General features: G+C 32.3%; 1 protein-coding gene across 1 annotated transcript in view; it reads right to left on the bottom strand.

Moving 5' to 3' along the window:
- The window catches only part of DPYD (dihydropyrimidine dehydrogenase), a 780,991-nt gene that overhangs the window by 562,430 nt on the left and 197,560 nt on the right, over positions 1-21,001 (bottom strand). Inside the window, 2 exon segments of the mRNA NM_214044.2 lie at positions 1,460-1,621; positions 17,722-17,809. Of these exon segments, the coding sequence (NP_999209.1) occupies positions 1,460-1,621; positions 17,722-17,809 (250 nt within the window).

The following is a 21,001-nucleotide window of genomic DNA, read 5'->3' as shown; positions in this document are numbered from 1 at the left end:
AATCCATGCTGTATCTTAAAGAGACTTTGCTTTGGAAATCAGTGGTCGTAATCTCGTTAAAACCAAGGGAGAGTTCTCAGAGAAATGATGTTTCCCTTTCTCTTGCTCTCTGTTTTCTCTCTGTCCTGCCCCACCTGCCTCTTGTCTAGGTCATTAACAAACTAAAAATATTATTTTAACTCATCTTATTTTGAAATGCATACACATACAATATGCACAACTATACAGTATGTATAGTTAATTTACATATTGTGTGACCTTTCACTTACTAAATCCTTGCAGCCTTGCCCTGACTTAATGAAGAGGCAATGATTCTCCAAAGAAAAATGTGGAAGAATTCAAGTGAATCTTCTCCATCAACTAAGGATTTTCTCAGGTTGTAAAGATATACCTCGCACTGGTCAGGTAAGCCTAATGCAATTTTGAATTTGGTAAAAAAAGAAATTAAATCCAAGAATTTACTGCAATAACTCACAACCTCAAATTGTTTCTATTTTCTCGTTCCCAAGAGGCCTTTCTTAGAATTAACCTGTCAGGAAGCAGGAAGGGAATAATCCTGATTTATTGCTAAAAGCAAAGTGAGATTTAAGCTTGAGGGATATTATGGGAAGGGTCCTAAAAAGCAAGAATACATTGTGTTTAAGTTGACAAAATGAGACAGGGAAGTCATTAACTAAAAATCTAGTGTTGACAGGCATTTAATTTGGTCTTCTAGCCAACTGGACCCCAAGGATTATGAAATCTTAGTGTAACCTCCATATAAGCTGATCATTTAAATGATACATGGGAATTGACCTGGTAGTTGAACTCCAGCAAGGAGACCCCAGAGAGAATAAGATGTCCCAGAGAATCAAAGTCATTTACAAAACATTCATAAGAGGAAGAGATGGCACAAACTTACGGGATAAATAGGAACAAAATGTTTTCATTTTATTTCACTATAAATTTGCATCAAAATAACATGCCTGTTTTGATGTATAAGTTTACAAAATCTGTTAAAGGATACTATTCAGTTTCAGATTTTGATAATTCTATAACCTCTATTACTCAAAAAATAACACAGAAGAATTCTAACATATTATTTCAAGCTGTAAAAATTAAGACCGTTTCAGGAAAAAGAATCAGTTAAGCAAGATAATCTCTTCATAATGGGATCCACTAGCCACACACCATTGTAAAGTTAATGAAGAAATTCTATCCTCAGATCCTCCAACTTATAAAACTTTCAGTCAAAGTAGTTTAATAAACTTATGGGATTACAATTAATTTGACATATGGTTTCATAAAATTTCATTTTTGAAGCCAAATTGTTGAATAAAAAGTCTGTTTATGGCCCAAAAACACACTTTAGCTGTTTGTCACACTAAAAATGTTAGGTATCAACAAAGCATCAAGGGTTGAAGGTATTTTAAGATTTTTGTGCTTTGCGGGGGGGGATCAATGTTTACTTCTTACATACCTCAGAAGCAAACTGCTGCAATCCACCAATATTAATTGATCCCTCTTCAGTTGCATATAAATTGCATCCTCCTACACAAAGATCAGAGGTTGGACATACCATTCCACAGGTCAGACCAAGAGGGTTGTCAGAAAAAATCATCTTAGCAGCTCCATAATAGTTCTGCAAAGATAAAAGAAAATTTTCTTCTGTGACAATGTGCCTCTTAACACATTCATATTATGACCTAATTTTTTCTACTAGGTTCCTGGATTGAAGATAAAAATGTATATAAGACTTGCAGGTTAGAATATTATTTATCATTAGAAGCCATAAAGTAATATGTAGCAAAATAACTAATATATAGGGATATTCAATAGATGATGTATTAATAAAAGAACAATTAATAAATTTTGGAAAAGTTAAATTTAATATATAAATGTTCTATAACTAGCATCTAACTCTATTCTGCAATAGATATTTCTTTTCAGTTTTACAAAGATGAGTTAGGTAGATTGCTTGCACAGGTATAAAACCTAAACTTAAGAGGAAAAAAAAAAAGGATTATGCTCAGGTTATCCAGGGTATCTTCCACTTGAAAAGCAACCAGGGCTTGCTTTCCCTTCATTTCATCCGGCTTCTCCATGAGTGTCATCCTGTAGTGACATCCTACTAACCAAATGTGCAGACGAAACTCACACAGGCACTCTTGGACCAGACCTTTGCAAGTTCATCCCTCATCGCTCACTTCCACGCATTGGATTATTATAGATGAGTTTAGAATCCTTTTCATTCTATCAAGAATTTTTGGATCGCTTCTTGTTCATAAATTACATTACTACACCATCATTTACTAAATAAAGAAGGAATAATAAGTTGAATATTTGAGAAGCATACTTTCCTTTAATGAAAATTAAAAATTGGACCTACCAGTATTCCTCAAAGCTGTCAAAAATAAGATTCCCCAATTTTGCCAAAAATAAGGATAATTTTGACAAACTATAAGAGTCAAGAGAGTCCTAAAGAGATGTGACAACTAAATGTAGTATGTTATTTTGGACAGACTTTGGGTATGAGGTAAAAAGGAAGGAAATCTGAAGACATTATAAACTTTAGTTAATAATAATATACTAATAATGATTCATTACTTGTAACAAATGTGCTAGATAATGTCAGATGTTAATAATAGGTGAACTCTGTATAGGTATACACAAAATGTCTATATATCACCTTCATAATTTTTAATAAATATAAAATAGCTCTAAATAATTTTTAAAAAGAGATGGTAGAATATACTTAACAATATGAAAGAAACACATTTTTTTGTTTTTGGCTTTTGTTTAATATATTTTTGAAGTTCTTTGAAAACACATGCATTGCTTCCAGGATTAACTTCAATCATAAATACAAATTCCCATACAGAATACTGATGATAATAACACTAACTTACTATTTATTGACTCTTTATTCATTTCTAGAGCTTTTTCAGGCCTTTATTTAACCCTAATCACCAATCCCCTTATATAAGATGTCCAGCACCAAATAAAAAAAAATAAATTCTAGGCATGAGAAGAGACAAAATTAAATGCCCAATAATCAGAGAAAAAATAAATAAATGAAGCAGACCCACAGGTGATATAGAAAGTAATGTTAGCAGAAAAAGACTTTAAAATAATGTTAATGAAAGTTCAGATACAAAAAAGACATGGAATAGATGACACAATTAAAATTATAATCAGAATATTTTAATTTATTAAAAAAGGATCAAATTCATGTTCCATAACTGAATAAAACATTTAAAAATAAGTCTAAATGCAAGATTTTAACAGCATTCATGGTGGTTTAACAATATTTCTCTTATTCAGTGTGTTTCCTTAGCAACCAACAGTCACATCTGACACATGTAAATGTTTCTTCCATATATATTTTCTGAATACATAGTAGAAATGTGTTATGAAATCCAATTTATAAATAAGGAAACTAAGGCAGAAAGAGTAAATAATTTGCCAAGGGATCAAACAGCATATAATGGCAGATAATTGGTATATGGTTTCATTTTGGGATGACAAATATATGCTTAAACTCTGCAAATATATTTGCCATCATTGACCTGTACCTTTTACTTTGGCAAATTGAATGGGATGTTAATTATTTCATTAAGGCTATTATATTTTTTTAAAACACACTTTCAAGACTAGGAATTATATTGGCAACACATAAGAAAATAAATAATCATTCTTATAGAATAAAAGACATTTTTAATAAAGGGATGTTTGAATAAGATTGCTAAATTAGATGCAAAACTGAGCACTATCATAAAAAGGCAATAAAACATAGCTTTTAAAATAATCTTTTCTGCTTAAAAGAAATAATTTTACTCTCTACTAAACACAAATCTAAAACAGAGATGTAAATTTGCAATCCAAAATTTTAATTAATATTAAAAGTTAATAATTCCTTTTCCTGTAAATTAAATAACACTTAGATGTCACCTTGTATTTATTTTTAAAATGCTTTAGTATGATAATAGTAAACAGATATAGACTTATCTCCTTGATCTTAGTTTCTGGTTTTGTATAATTTAACCTAACAATGGTCATGATGAACAGGTACTAACTTAAAATTAATTGGTCTATTGCTAAGCAAATATCCATAGTTCCTGCTTAAACTCACCATCCACTTACTTGGTACCTGAAATTTAAGCAAGTAGTTAATCACTGCTGGAGAAAATCTCAAAGTTGTTGTCAGTACTCCTCCCTCATCTTATTTGACATCTTAGGAACATCTGACATGACTGATTAACAAATACTGATGGACTGATTCACTGACTGAAAATTCCTATTGCGCAATTAGAAGTTTTTATATCATAAAAATAGTATCATGGGGAAAACAGCAATTTCAGATAACTTTTAAGGATATTTGAGGGGGCAAAAAGGCAGAGAGAGAATATAATCTAATTTGAAGTTCCTGGTAGCTTAGCAGTTTAAGGATCTGGTGTTGTTTCTGCTGTAGCTCAGGTTCGATCCCTGGCCCAGAAAATTCCACATACTGAAGGTCTGGCCAATAAACAAATAAATAAATAAATAAAATAATATAATCTAATTCAAAACCTAAGGAACTTTCCATGAGAATACTGATTGTTTCATGAGCCCAAATTAGTTTCAAGACTGAACATAAAATAATGACAGAAGAGGAAAAGAGATACATACTTTTTAAATGAACAAATAAAACATTTAAAATTACACATATGGCTCATAATTTGCTGCAGCTGTCAAACTACTAGGGCCTAATTATCACAGCATATCATTCACAATGTAACTGTCTCTCATGACTCTCATGACTCCAAGTGCAACACTTATACACCAAAAAAAAAATTGTAGGAGACTATAAAATATTTAAAAACTAATAAGAATTACTGAAAGTTTCTTAAATAAAAAATCAACATGAAATTTTTTTAAAAGGAAAATATATGTTCCCTGACAGCAAAATGCTTTGCTATCAGAGTAAGAAGTCATTTCAGGCTAAGGTTTAGAATCAGCTTTAAAATTGTTGGCAATCAAAATTATTCCGAAGGTGAAAGGACTAAGAGACAAGACAGAACGACATACAAGTCACTGTGAGAAATGGGTAAGTAACCAAGAAAGTTCAGAATATGTCTTGGCATCATGACTTGGCAATTTGGCTAGAGCAGTTCATTCACTCAGGAAATGATGAATTAGGAGATGTATCTGGAAAATGTGAGTGAACCAAATTACAGAGAATGTTCACTGCCAACACGAGGGTTCAGTATTTAATGGAAGCTTCATAATAGAAGAGAGCCATCACTAAGGGACTAACTGGGAAGGCTACGATACAGATGATGCAGAAATTCTCAGAAAAGGAGTGGGAATGTGAAAAAGGCACAATTTAAACCTAAAAAAAGGAAAGCACTGGCATATAACACAGAATATAGAAACATGATTTTGAAAATGGACTGAGCCAACTTTAAGCAATGATTCAGAAATCACTTTTGCAATCCACCTCTTACAAATAACTGAAGAAACAGGAGACAGCTCCATGGATAGAGATCTAGGTACTCAGAGTCAAAGGCATTCAGAAGCCTATTAGAACGGGAACACTTCCTCGACTCTTCCCATCAAGATTGTCGAGATCAATATCAATTATTTCTCTCATAGTAAGTGGGAAGATTTTCTCAGCCCTCCTTCTGTACAAGAGGTTTGACTCCTACTCTGTGAGCTCTTGAACCTTTCTAAAAGCAAAGGCTATAAAATTTAAATTCAGAAGGGTACTTTAAAGACATCCCAGCAGTCTCCTTCTAGAAAATACACAACCACTTCACTTTGTTTCTTCATGTTATTCAGTCACAAGCATTTTAGTCCCCTATTCTGCAAAAAAAAAAAAAAGTACAGGTCTATGTTAGGAGGTATAAAAGATAAATATATGGTCTTTTGTGAACACACTTATTTTATATATAAAGGATAAGGGCTTTTTACCCTCCCTTGAACCAAAATCTAAAAGACAAAAATAATGTTTGATACATCTGCTGTTTTTATATCAACACAAAAGAATAGGCATTGAATGCTATCCAGTCCATAACTTAGCCACTATTTTGCTGGTGTTGAATTTTCTATTACTCATCAGAATCTTTCTATCTTCTAAGGTACAGCATGCGCCATTTATGTGAGTTAATTTTAAGTAATTTTAACTTTTATTCTTCATTTTTTATTTTAAATATATAGCTTGAAACTGCATTAGTGTCATCCATCTACAATATAATGATTTTTAGAGTCATTATCAAGAAACTCGAAAAACTCACAAGCCAGCTATTCTCTCATATGGTATAACTATTTTAACAAATAGTCCTATCATATCCAGGCCTTCATGTCACTACAACATTATCAATACAGCTGGTGGATTTATTTTAAAGTGTTCTTTCTTCTTCCAATGAGTGTTTTCACAGATGGAAGCACCCTTCCAAGATAAACTCCAATCTGTTGCATTTAAAAAATACTTGGGCTAAACTTCAATAAGTTTGCATGTGTGAGAAGGGTGAATTAACATTACTTATATTTCTGGATTGGGCTATATAATGGTGAGTGTAGTGATGTACATTAATTGAATAGAAAATACCTCTATTAGCGCATATAAAAAGCGTAGGCAAAAGGACGGACATATCTCTGGCAATCACCATCCTTCAATAAACAACCTATGGATGTTCACATATTTGGCAAAGGAGAGGTAGGGATATATCCTGAACAGAATACATAAAGATTTCTGCCTTCACGGTACTCACATTCTGGTGGAGACAAATGGAAACAGAATAGGTTTGGCTGGTTTTAATCAGAAAACCCTCCCTTTCTCACACATACACTAAATTTTAGAAAAGTTTTTCATGATTAGACTTTAGAACTAAATTTATTTTAGTCAAAATGTGTAAAGAAATTTTTAAAAAATCATTTTTGTAGAAAATAATTTTTTTTCTGACTTAGAGACACTAAACTAGAAACACACCTGCAAGTGTGCATGAACACACACACACACACACACACAGGCTTCAGAGCCATACACTTCTGGATTTGGATCATGCTCATATCATATGATGGGGAAAAATACAACATCTCTTGGCACCAGTTTCATCACTTAAGAAATACAAATCAAAATTACTTCTTAATTAATCATATTTACATTAAACATTTTAAAATACTTGACACAGATAAAATGCCTAGTACCTTACGGAACATAGAACAGATTTAATTAATTTAAGTACCCACCCCATCTCCTAGACTTTTTCTCCTTAAAAAGGTTTTCTTAAAATGTTAATTCTAAGAGCTTAAGATTTTAATATCTACTAAGGAAAACTCATGGTAGGAGATAGATTAGGTAAGGCAGCAAGAAAGAGCAGAAAAGATAGAAAGAAAAACTAACATTGATTTGCTAAATCAGAAAAAAATGGCTTGTAAATAGATGCATAATTCTTTACATACAATATAGAAACATAAAAATGTCACTTCAACTTCTCGAATTTTCTGCATCCTATCCATCTTTCTCTATTTAACTGACCTGAGAACGTATAAATTTCCCCATGAGTTAGTTAAGGTAATTTAGCATGCATACATACACATATTCAATTCATTAATCAAGTATTTACTGAGCATCTACTATGTGAGAGGCCTGTTGGTAAACACTAGATATGCATGGATAAATCAGTATTTTTGACTCTAGATTGTTCGAGTTAAATGGAATACAATCTTCATCTACACCAATATCCATCCTTTTCATACCTTATAGCATTGTTCAAACAACACTTCCTTTCAAAAGCCTTATCAATTTTTCACCATTTTCCAACCAAAAGCATAATTACATTGACATTTCTTTGCACTACACCTTTTTGATGATTGTATTTGTTAATATAAATTTGCAACAGTTGTATATTTTTCAGATATGTCCTTTTTATTAATTTTTAAAATTTCCTGAGGTCAGATACCATGTCTAATCCTATCTATACTCTTTACCCCCAAGCAGGTGGTAGAATATAATACTAGAAAATCAATTCATTGCCATTTAAGTATAAAAGTAAGCATTATTATAAAATTCAGAAAGTGTTAAGTACTTCGCAGTTTTGAATGGACAATGTAAAATAAACAATGTAGATGTCTTGTTGTGAAAATAAAAAAGCCCACTTTATCCAAAGAAAATAATAAAATGTTCACAGACTTTGTATGAGACTTACAGAAGGATTTTTTTTTTCATTCTTAGAGAGATATTAAGAAATACAAATAAATAATAGAAAGCAAGATTATTTCATTTAGCGTATGCTAGAGTTTGCATGAATTAATATACCATAATTCATGATATAATTTCTTCAAGGAAATAGGATGCCTTTCTACAATGCAAATATAGAAACACAAACGTTAAAGTCATGATCATAATGTTAGAATGATCATTAAATCTAAGAAAAATGCAAAATTACAAATCTATAACTATTATTTATAAATATTACATAACTTGCAAACAAATGGAAATGTTTTAATCTGAGAAATTATTGAAGGTGAAATAAAGTTAATATTGATAGAATCCTCTGTTCACATACTATATAAAATGCTACAAGATTTTTCTCATATTATAAATTTTATTTTTCACTGAAATTATTTTTCCTTATAACCCAAGTAAACTGTATATCTTTTTAAAGGTAACCAGAAATGCGGCTAAAATATGGTTTCATTTGCTTGAACAAAAAATATACACACATTGTATACTAAAAGGGCATTTGGTGTCTAAGTTTGAACTAAAAATTTAGCATACGGATGCATTACTGCACTTCATGTATATCCCTCTTCTGAAAGATATCATATTTAAAACAAGGCTGCCTCACATAGGCTACTGCCTACTCAGCAAATAATTGACTATTATTCCATCTCTGACATAATTTAAATACAATGGTAATTAATATTTGTCTACAAAGAGAAAAACTGTGAAGGTTTTGTTGTGTTTTTTTTAAAAAAATTCAAGTTCATCAAATCATTGGCAAAAGACAAAAAAAAAAGACAAAAATTCAAGTTCATCAAATCATTGGCCAAGTTTTAAATAAATTTATATTCTCAATAACAAAATCTGTTAACAGCATAATTAAAATTTAAAAACTGAGCTAAGAAAAAGCACAAATAATCTCATCCCAAATAATCTTCCCCCAAACAAGATTTAAAACAACAGGCTCAGTGACCTTGTTGAACATCACACATATACACACGTGATAATAATTTAAACAACATTTTGTGTATTAACCCCAAACTCCCAATCCATGCCACTACCTCCCCCTCCTCCTTGGCAAATAACAAGTGATTACAATAAAAAAATAAATAAAAATAAATTGTACTACTTATGCTTTTAGAGCTAGGCTGATATTTAACACTATTTTCTTCTATTCGAACATAGTAAAGTCAGACTATTTTGTGACAGTTTGCTCCTCAATGACAGAAATTAAGGTTTTTGTAATGCCAGTTTAATTTACTTATATAGACTATATATCATTGTTCTGTTTTTAAAATAATTTTTAAAATATTTACAATAGTACATGTTTAAAGATATCCAAACATACATACATACAACCACAATGTGATGCTAAGTGTTTCATATAAAACTGGCTTAATATGCACAATGAATAGCTTTTCATATTTAGTTAAATCACTTTTAGATTTTACATTGCTTATATTTTGTAATAGATTGACTAACAATGCTTTGTGTTATAGAAGCTTTTCAGAACTAAATGTTAATCTTTTGAAGCAAATATAAAGAAAAGCAGTTACTGTCACATGCGTTGGCTCTGATTAAAAGTAAAAATGTAACCTTTTAAAAGTCCAAAGACATGCATTCTAAAACAGAAACACGACAGATTTTGCATAAGCATTAATGATTCAATAGACAATTTAACATGCATCTATCTTTTCCAGCACAATAAATCAGAAAAGATGGGACATTTTAAAAATAATACTATAATCTTTTGTCTTTAGCACTAGAAAATTAAGCATCCTACCGTTTGCCAGACTCAAAGCTGAGAAGTTATATATTAAAATTAAGCGCTAAATTTCAGAAAATTTAGTTAATATTATACTGATAAATCAATGAAAATAAGCATACATTTACATGAATACATTTTAATTAATATGTTGTTATAGTCCAAACCGTGTTCAATAATTATTTTGCAGAGCTTCTTTCCCTTTCATAAAACTAGTGTTACATGTTGAGAAAAGCTGAGATATTCTGAAAACAAATATACTATCAGGGGACTGGCTTTAATCAATGATAAGGTATATTACACAGAGCAATAATTAAAATACCTGGGTCCTGTCAAAGATGGATAGATTGATAGGACAAATAGAGGGTTTGAAACAGACCGAAATAAACACAGAATCAAGTATATGATAGATGTGGCATTTCAGAATAGTGGGAAAATGTGTTATTTAATAAACAGATTTGGGGAAAAATAGTTTGAATCTTTCTCCCATTCTTTACACCAAAATAAAAATTTAGAATAAGGCCTGCATATGTTATTCTGTAACCTCTTAGCTTTATTTTATTTTACTTTTGAATTTTAATCTATTATTTTCATTAAAAATATACATGTTCATTAGAAGCAAAATAATATGAACTTATAAGAAAAATGTTAATAACTTTCCTTTACCTCTCCCTCAACCTCAATCATCTGAGGATTCTAAAGTTTAACTTATATCTTTTTATGCCATGTTTAGCTTATATATAAATTAGAGTTTTTTTCTACACATTGTGTTAGGCTATTTATTCAACATGCAACTCACTTTTTTCATTTGATAAGGACATCCTTCTAGATCAACAAATTTAATAATAAAGCATAGCCTCATAACATTGTATAACATCAATATAGCCTAAAAGATTTAGCAATTTTCCTAATGATGAGCACCACAGTTGTTTCAAGTTTTTTGCTACTTCAAATAGTGCTACAATTGCTATAATAAATATTATTGTACATATACCATTACATGGTGGTGCTTTTATTTCTCTAGGAAGAACATATAGCAACAGATTAGTGGCACAACAGTATGTGTATTTGAAACTTTCAAATATATTTCTACTGTATGAGACCTCTTGCTTCCTTCCTGCTAAATAGCATAGAAGGTTTCTTAACTTTTTAACTTAAAAATCTGTTGAGAGAAAACTGGTGTCTCAACCATTGATTTATATATTTCTGGCCAGTATGGAAGTAGGACATCTCTAATATGGCTATTAATGTTTATAATTTTTTATTTAATATTTATAACTTTCGTCTCTGCATATATAGGTTAGTGCTATTATCCTCATTTAAATTTTTAGGAACTCTGATTTAATAATGAAGTTACCACTTAGCCTAAAAATGCAGAACAGCAACAACAACAAAATTCACTTGGTTTCAATTTGGTTAGATTTTATTTTAAAATACATTTTAAAATGTGTATAGTAAAATTTTTCTCTCACATAGTTCACAACTTTGAAATTATCCTTAAGTCTGTTTCATTTAATATTTAAAAATTTAGTTCACCTAAGATTTATGTTAGATAGCTTGATAAGTGTTCTAAAAGTAAAGTCAAAGTTATATCAGAACCACTTTTCAAAGAACTCATTATTCTCCACTAAATTAAAATACCCTCTTCATTACATATTATGTTCTCTTATTTACTTGGATCTATTTACATACTTTGAACCGTTCCAAAAATACGCATTTCTATATCAGCTCTATATTATCTTGATTATAGTAGCTTTATAGTGAGTTTTAGTATCTGATGTGGCAAATCTTTTTATCTTATTTTTCAAAAGTTGATTTCTTCCATATGCCCTTCCAATTTCTATTCCAGTATTTACCAATAAAAATATGGGTTTCAATCATTTTAGACTACCCATTTTATCGTAAATATTTATTGCATTTTTCATAGGTATTGAGAAACATTCATCTGTCTCCTCTATTAAAAAATTAAAATTATAAGGAATTTTTTTTAAAGTCATTGTGAAGGCATTCATGAGCTTTCATGTCCAGGGACTGAAAATGACAAGGTAATAAGCCAGAGAAATAAGTGGAATCTCATAAAGGCATCTGTCAGACAAGATAAACAGAAGCTTCCATTTTCAAGGTCTTGGAGCATATAACAAATGTAAATTTCTCCTAAAGAAACATGTCTTCATCACAATCCTCACAGAATTTCCACAGACAGATGAGCAACCAGACTTTAAAAAAAAAATTAAACATACAGGGAAACAAACCAAACACTGTGAGTGGACCCAGTAGACACCATACACAACATAATCAGACATAAATCTTTGGAGAGTGGAATTCTCAGAGTATAAAAACAAGTAATTTTATATGTTTTAAGAAATTATAGCCAGGCTTGAAAAATGAATAAAAAGCTAGAAGATTTTTAAATATAAAAAAACCTCCTAGAAATGAAAGATGAAATTCTAACTCAAAATTTGATGGACCATTTTAATGACATATTTGAAATAGGTGAAGAAGGTATTAGTAAACCTGAAAGTAGAACTGAAGGAAATTATCTAAACTGTAACCCCAAAAACAAAGAGACGAAAGTTTGAAAAATAAATTGTCATTAAGAATAAACTAAGAAGGTTTATTAACATGTCTAGTGAGAGCTCCATAAAGAGAGGAGAAAGACAATGAGAAATTCACCCCAAATAATGAAAGACATCAATCTACAGATTCAAGAATTACAATGAAAACCAAGCAAAATAAATAAAAAGAAGTTCAGACTTAGATAAATCATTGTAAAAATATTGAAGACTAAAAATAAAAAGATCTTCAAATTAGCCCCCCTTACAAAGACATTATTACTCTCAAATGAGCAATAATTAGGCTCCTGGTGACTTTCCAATAGCATTAATGCATAACAAAAGACACTAAAATAATATCTTCTGAGAAGTTGAAAAAAAGATAATAACTACCAACCTTGAGTTCTATACATAGTCAAAATATTTTTCAAGAGTGAAGAAATGTATAAAGTTTCAGAAACAAAAAGTTGGGCAACACCATAACCTTACTGAATGAAGATTAAAAGTATTTATTCTGTCAATGGACATTTGGGTTGTTTCCATGTCTTGGCTATTGTGAATAGAGCTGCAATGAACATGGGGGTGCATGTGTCTTTTTTAAGGAAAGTTTCGTCCAGATATATGCCCAAGAGTGGGATTGCTGGATTTCTAAGATACCACCATACTGTTCTCCACAGCGGTTGTACCAGCAGCAGTGCAGGAGGATTCCCTTTTCTCCACGCCCCCTCCAGCACTTATTATTTGTGGACTTATTAATGATGGCCATTCTGACTGGTGTGAGGTGGTACTTCATAGTAGCTTTGATTTGCATTTATCTAATAATCAGGGATGTTGAGCATTTTTTCATGTGCAACAAATTGTTGGCCATCTGTATATCTTCCTTGGAGAAATGTCTATTCAGCTCTTTTGCTCATTTTTCCATTGGGTTGTTGGCTTTTTTTCTGTTGAGCTGCTTAAGCTGCTTGTATATTCTAGAGATTAAGCCCTTGTCAGTTGTATCATTTGGGAAAAAAAAAAGTGTTTTGGGGGAAATAATTTTTAAAAAAAGTATTTATTCTAAGCACAAGTAAACTGCTTTCCAACGGAAATCTCAACATGGGGAAAAAAACTGAAGAAAATTGGCAAAAATTTGAATAAAAATAATCCAATACGGACTAATAAAGCATTAACAATATTATCTGATCATGTTTTAGAAGGATAGAATTATTATCTTATCAGATAAGGAGGAGATAATGAGAATTACAATATCTTAGTCTATGCCACAGACCCTTTCAGATTGGGTCCCCAAATCTTGCAGACCCATAATACTTAGCTGTTGTAAAATTTAGAATATACTTAGGCCTAGAGAAAAATACATCTTTTCATATTACTCAAGATTTGTCATCTCAAATGTAAGGGAAACTGACACACAGGTTTAGAAATATTTATTTAAACCAAATGGAGATTTAACTGTGCAAGATAACGGCTTGTTAGCCCTCTAGGAGCATAATGTAGAGTTTTTAACAGTTTTGTTCTCTTGAACACCAGTTTAGGGCAGGTAGGTAAGTTTCTGTTAGTCTTGGAATGGAGAGAGGTGCTCATAGTTATCGTCTGAAAACACAAGGGAGGAAACTACCCTTGTGTACCAAAAGAAGCTTGAAACTTCACTACGTTTCGTTTTATATATCTAAAATGTTGATTTAAAAATTACTAGGTAATAAATTGGGGACTTCCTAATACTTTTTTCATCTACTTCCTTCTCTGTCATAATAATGGGAGAAAGCCCAATTGCCTTACAAATAGGTTATGTATTTGGACATTAGTTTCTAGGCAATGGGAAGCCACTGAAGTTTTCTGAAAAAGAGTGTAATATAATTAGAGCTATAACTCTAGAAAATTATTCTTAAAAATGATCATTTTATTTGATAAGGGTATAAACCACTTAGTCTTTAAAATTGAAATTTCACAAACCCTAAAGTAGCATGTACTACATCCATTAATTATCCTTCTGTTTTCAGATGTATGCATGTGTGTGCACATGCACATACATACACATTTATCAAGACAACTTTTTAAAATAAAAACATTCTCATCAGTAATATTTATCAATAACTAATGGTGATTAAATTCTGTTGCCCTCTCACTTCTAGTTGTTTTCAATAGGAATCTATAAGTAAGAGATTTTTCTTTTGCATTGACTCAGTATATACTATTAAATTTATTTATCTATATATAGAAGCCATACAAATCTAACTACACAGACTCTATAAAATACGAAAATCTGTGGAAAAACATCAATGCTTTACAATTTAATGAAAGTTTTGAAAGAGAAAATAACTCTATTGTTTAAAATAAATCATTATGAAACTAAGGAACATTTTTTAAAGTCATTTTTTCACTGCATTTAGAGACTGACCTTATGAATTCTTAGATAAAGTACTGTTTTTTCAAAAGAAAACCATCAAAAAATATAACCCAGTATTCACAGTTTGATGAATCTGAAATGTGTACTTCCGATTGAGAGATACAATTGCAAACAACAGCTTGTACGAATGAAACAGAGAAAAACTGACTGAGGAGGTACAATAGAATTGAGTGTACCTTTGAAAACCAGAGCTGTAATCCAGTTTGTAAGAAAATAAAGAATGGAAGTATTGGCCTAAACTCCACTGAATCACAGAAACCTAACACAATACAATACAAGTGACATCCTTTTCTCAAAAAGGCACAAGGCTCATTGAGTCTGGCGATTCAATTACCCTCTCAACCTGGAAAGAACCCCCCTCCTGAGTTGAGGTCCACTGGCAGAGCAATATGGGACAGCCTACATTGTACACAGCTGGTAAATATCTAAAAAGCTGCAGGCTTTAAAGAACAAGAATCTTTGACCTTTTATGATTGCTACAATGATTCTTCAACAAAACACTACACACAACAGAGATCCATAAACGTCTGGCAAAGATTACATTTTCAATTAAATACTTCCAAATACCTCTCTTCATACGGAAATCTGTTTAAATAAGTACCGACATGCAGTGCTTCATCAGGTAGTAAAGAATATGGACAAATAAATGAAACGACATTTTGCTAAAATAGAGATGATTCTGATCTTGCTTACACATTTCAGAAACTTTTCAAAGAATATCATTATTCCCTTGTCTTTTTTTTTTCTATACATTTTTGTAGACCTTGAATGAATGTGGTATATATTAATTAGAATCACAAAATCACTATTGAATTTTGGAATATCTAGGGAAAATTTATCTAGCATGGATCATAATTCTAATATCATCTCATGTTTGAAGTCAGGAGTGCTATCTTAGATATAATTTTAGCCAAAACACTTTAAACTTTGGATATTTTGTTTCACTCCTCTCATAAGCTTATTACATAATATTAAATAAAAATATATACATGCTTCACATAATTCACTTATTTTCACATATAAGACAGGTCCTGTGATGATAAATTTTTGGATACTACAAAGTTAATAAATGAGATCCCTTTCAGATTTCATCTTAATCACAAAACAAATATAAAGCATCAGTGATTTCCTACTACCTATAGAATTAAGTCTCAAATATTGAGCATAGAATTCAAATACTTTCACACCTAATCCCAATCTAATTGCCTTATTTCTTTCCTATTACTCTTCTTCATGTAATCTAGGCTCAATTTTAGCCATACTAAATTTATTATATTTCCCCAAATCTGTCATGTGCACGCCCATATTCATATGCTATTTTATTATGCTAAATACTTTTCCTGAACTACATGGATTTCAGCACTAACCACAATGAATTATGGCCAGGTTTTGGTTGTTTTGTTTTGTTTCTTAATTTATCTGTTTCTGCTAATAGATGATGAACTTCTAAAAGGCAGGATCATAGCAGGGTCCCTCGCTTACTTAGTACAGACCACTGTGTTTGGTATATAGTGGGTGTTCAATAAAAAAACACTAGCTACAAAAATAGCAATTATTTGCATAGTATTTACCACATTGAATGAATATATTAATAATTAAAGAATAGATTAATTATTAATAAATTAATAATTCCACATCAACAACCTATTTTTGAATAATTACCATATTGGAGATTTTCACACACAAATATTATTCAGTTCATATCACAATCTTGTAAGGCACATCCTATCTTTCTTTTGTTAATGAAAGTAAAGAAATAAGTTTCCCAGAGTTCATGATAAGTGTTCAATCTAAAAATTTAATCTGGATTTCAAATCCTAATAAACCTGCCCATGTAAATTAATATCAAGTCCTATACCTAAGTAATAATTTTAATTCTTTTGAAATTCTAAAGCTATATAACTTTATCACTTTTCTCCGACAATATTTTTTTAAAAAATCACTGACATATTGAGAAATTATCTTTATATATAAAAAGGACTTGGTAGTTGAAGGAGCACTTATAGGATTTTTGCAGTATTTTAAAACATAAGCATTAAATCTTGTGAAAAGAAAGATTCTCTACATCCTCATGGGAAGCCTTCCTTCAGCTTTTGCTCAATTGTTAAAGGATGAGACACTGGGCTAAGATCTCACAATGATCCTTTCATAAACAAAAGGTATTTTAATTAATTAATACCAATTGACTTTTAATGAACTAATATTAACTAAGCATTCAATCAATCAATCATTCTCTTACTGACTAAAAACTGAGCTTAGTTTTATAATGTTTAAAATAAAAAAACCAAAATTCCTTTTTTTCTACTCACCCCATAAAAGCCCGTTTTTCTATTCTTTGGTTTTTAGTGATGTTTCAGTTACAGCTCTACCGGTCTTTATGAATTACTCCAATCTTAAACAAATTTCTTTGATTTGCTTCAGGGTGCCAGAGTTAATACCAAAGCACATTTTAAAACAAAGATATTTCAAATGTTTGAAATGTTTTGATAATTACAGTTCCTATCTGTAAGTATTTAGCAAGCTTAAGCTAGAATCAATCTATTCAGTGAATGCCTTGGATTATAAAATGATTAATTTCACCATAAACTCATTTTTAAGACAATAAACAATGAATATGCATTTTACAATAATATATCACAACATGGAAGAGACTAATTAATAAAATGTGCAACATTTTCACATGCCTTAGAAATCATATTTTTAATACTTTAACCCAATTTACTAAGACAAGTTTTATGCTGTAATCATGGTCACAACATGGAAAAAGATCAAATGTGGTTATTATTTTCATTTGCAGAGCTAATTCTGAATTTACCTTATTTGAGATACTTGTGATGAATGATTTGATATCTAGATGAGTTGGACAGCTCTTCTGACAGGGAGCATCGGCACATTTCAGGCATCTAGGGAACAAGATAAGTGGATTAAAGAAACCAGAGAGTAACTGAGATAATATTCTCTACCCTGTACCCATTTCAAGCTAGTGTCTAGTAAGAACAAATTAAACTGTAGCATTTTTAGGCACAAAATATTTTTTAAGCATTAAACATATAGAGCAACACATTTAATTTTTTACACACATTCTAAGGTGTATAAAATAACACCGTTCAGGCAAATAACTGCCCTTTCTCTTGGTGTTCCCCCTAAAGCCTAAGAGGATCATACTAATTTAAGATACATCTTTTTATTTTTTATTTTTTGGCTTTTTGTCCTTTTAGGACTGCACGCGCGACATATGGAGGTTCCCAGGCTAGGGGTCAAATCGGAGCTGTAGCTGCCAGCCTACACGAGAGTCACAGCAACGCAGGATCCGAGCCGCGTCTGCAACCTACACAGCTCACAGCAACGCCAGATCCTTAGCTCGCTAAGCAAGGCCAGGGATCAAACCTGCAACCTCATGGTTCCTGGTCGGATTTGTTTCCTCTGCGCCATGGCAGGAACTCCTAAGATACATCACTCATTCATTTACTAAATCAGTCTTATTTGGATCCCTCACTACGCTGACAATGCTTAGAAAACACAGTCTTTTATGATAAAAGTTTTGTGAACCGTTTAGATCACGATTACCACACAAATGCAAGGTAGTCTCTCTTTTTACTACTTGTAGCATCCTTTCTTCCTCCCTTTATCCCTCCATCCCCTCCCACCCGCCTTCTTCCCTCCCTCCATTTTTTTTTTTTTTTTGTCTTTTCTGGGGCCGCGCCCATAGCACATGGAGGTTCCCAGGCTAGGGGTCGAATCAGAGCTGTAGCCACCAGCCTACACCACAGCCACAGCAATGCCAGATCCAAGTCACGTCTGCAGCCCACGTCACAGCCCACTGGCAACGCCGGATCCTAAACCCACTGAGCAAGGCCAGGGATGGAACCCGCAACCTCATGGTTCCTAGTCAGATTCATTAACCACTGAGCCACGAAGGGAACTCCCCTCCAATTTTTGATGCCTTTTAACCTACACACTATTCACATGACAACCGGGCTTTGTCGTACATGTTTCAGTGCATAGCTCAGATCCACCCTCTTCCAGACTGAAGCATTTATTCCCCCAGCTTATGCCAATAGCTGAAGAGATGGTCATGCCCCCTTTCCAGTGGCAGCCGGATTCCAACCACAGGTCAGTGAGGGAAGCAGAGGCCCATACCCTTTCCCCCACTTGCATAGCATGTCTGCAGGCACCCACCGCAGCCTTTATTGCAGCCATATCTGTCCAATCCTGATTCCTTCCCTCTTGCATAGAACCTTCTAATAAACTTCCTGCATACTAATCTCATTTCAGAATATGCTTCCTGGGAAAAGGACCAAAGATACATTCAAACTTTAGTGTGCTAAGAAGCACCTGGAAGCTTGATAAATGTCACTGTTTCCACAGGGCATCCCCTCCTGAGTCTGAGTTACTGGCCTGAGAATATCTTTAGGTTGGTTCTGCTCTACATGGTTGGATCCACACAGTGAAAAATCACAATTCTATAATTACTACTTGAGGACTGAAACCACTGGCTAAACGGTCTTCAGTGTGTACATTCACGTATGTATTTGTGTAGTCATTTAACAAATATTTAACATGCCCTTGTTACATGTCAGAAACTGGGATATGAGGTTCTAAAAGCAATGAACAAGGCCACCACGTTCCTGCTCTTGTGGACGCTACAGTTAGGAGGAAGTTCAGGTCATTGTCATCGTGGGTCAGTGTGAGTTTGGGTACAAAAGGCATGTGCCAGGCAAGGGAGCACATAAGACAAACAGTCGTCCTGGAGGTAAAGGCAGGAAAAGCTTAATTGGGAGGAATGATACCTAAAGCACTGCTTAAAGCATGAGTCGGTATTAGGAAAGCCAAGCAGGGTGGGATTTGGAGTGCAGGGTCACTCGAGAAAATGACCAAAGAATAAAAACAGTACGTGCCAAAGCCTGGAGAGAAAAGAACATGACAGGGTAGGTAAACCAATGGAATTTGGTCTGGCATAAAGTGAGAGTGATAGCAGAGAAAAATTAGGCTGGTGATCTCAAATTTAAGATATACACGATTGTCACATTGGTCAGAAGACCAGGATTCGCTGAGAATTTCACTGACAATGAACTCCACATTGTTCAGTGACAAAGGTGACTAGCTAGCTCATTATCTATCCACTTCCATGTGTAAAGATGTTGGCTCATTTCCTTTGAGAAAACAATACCAGTCTCCTTGTCATTCTTTTGTGAGTCGGAGAGTCCTCTTCATTGTCTGAACCAATTTCTCAGGACCTAATTAATATCTTGTTTTTAAATCTGATCTCTTTTCTCTGGTTTGTGCCCTTAGCCTTCTCTCTAAATTAAATTTTACACAAAGAGTACTGAAGGCTTTTCATAATCAATTGTCCTCTCTGGAATGTAGTCATTAAGCCTCTCCCTTATCATTTCCCTAAATGCCATTGTTAGAGTCACATCTATCATTTAGCTGAATTCCTACATTCTCATATTTCTGATTTTTCCCCTTAAAGCAAGTCACTGAGTTCAAGAAGAATTTCTGGGACGTATGTAGCATATACTGCATAACAATCCAAAAAGAAAACAAGTTATGATCTATGTGGTCCTTGATGTTGAAATGAGGTGATAGTTATAAGTCTTATCTTCACATGGATAAATATGTGGAGCATTAGCAGTAGTTTAAAGAGAGTTCTTATTATGTAGTAAAATAAAAAATAGCTCTAAAATAATATGCAATCTTAAATATCTTCCAATTTGTAAAAAAGTCATCTCGACAACTTTTTAAAAATCTGCCATTCCATAAGAACAGAACAACACATATACTTGCCATGATAGATAGATAGATAGATAGACAGATAGATAGATAGATAGATAGATAGATAGATAGATGATAGAGGATTCTCATTATCCCTAATGAAGGCACAAGTTTTCTGCTTTTCTTTTTTTTCTAACACCCAAGTTGAATAATAAGGCAATTAAAAAATAAAGTTATAATGTCAGCAGGTATGAATGAGCCAAATTAATGCACAGTGTATTTTTCTGTTCTCTGATTTAAGAGAAATCTTAAATTCAACATAAACAGATTCACTTAACAGCATTGACAACGTAAGGATTTTTAGTTGTGATTATTAAGCC

The sequence above is a fragment of the Sus scrofa genome, chromosome 4, assembly GCF_000003025.6.
Source record: "Sus scrofa isolate TJ Tabasco breed Duroc chromosome 4, Sscrofa11.1, whole genome shotgun sequence".
Classification (NCBI taxonomy): Eukaryota; Metazoa; Chordata; class Mammalia; order Artiodactyla; family Suidae; genus Sus; species Sus scrofa.
This window is presented reverse-complemented; position numbering and strand designations above follow the sequence as displayed.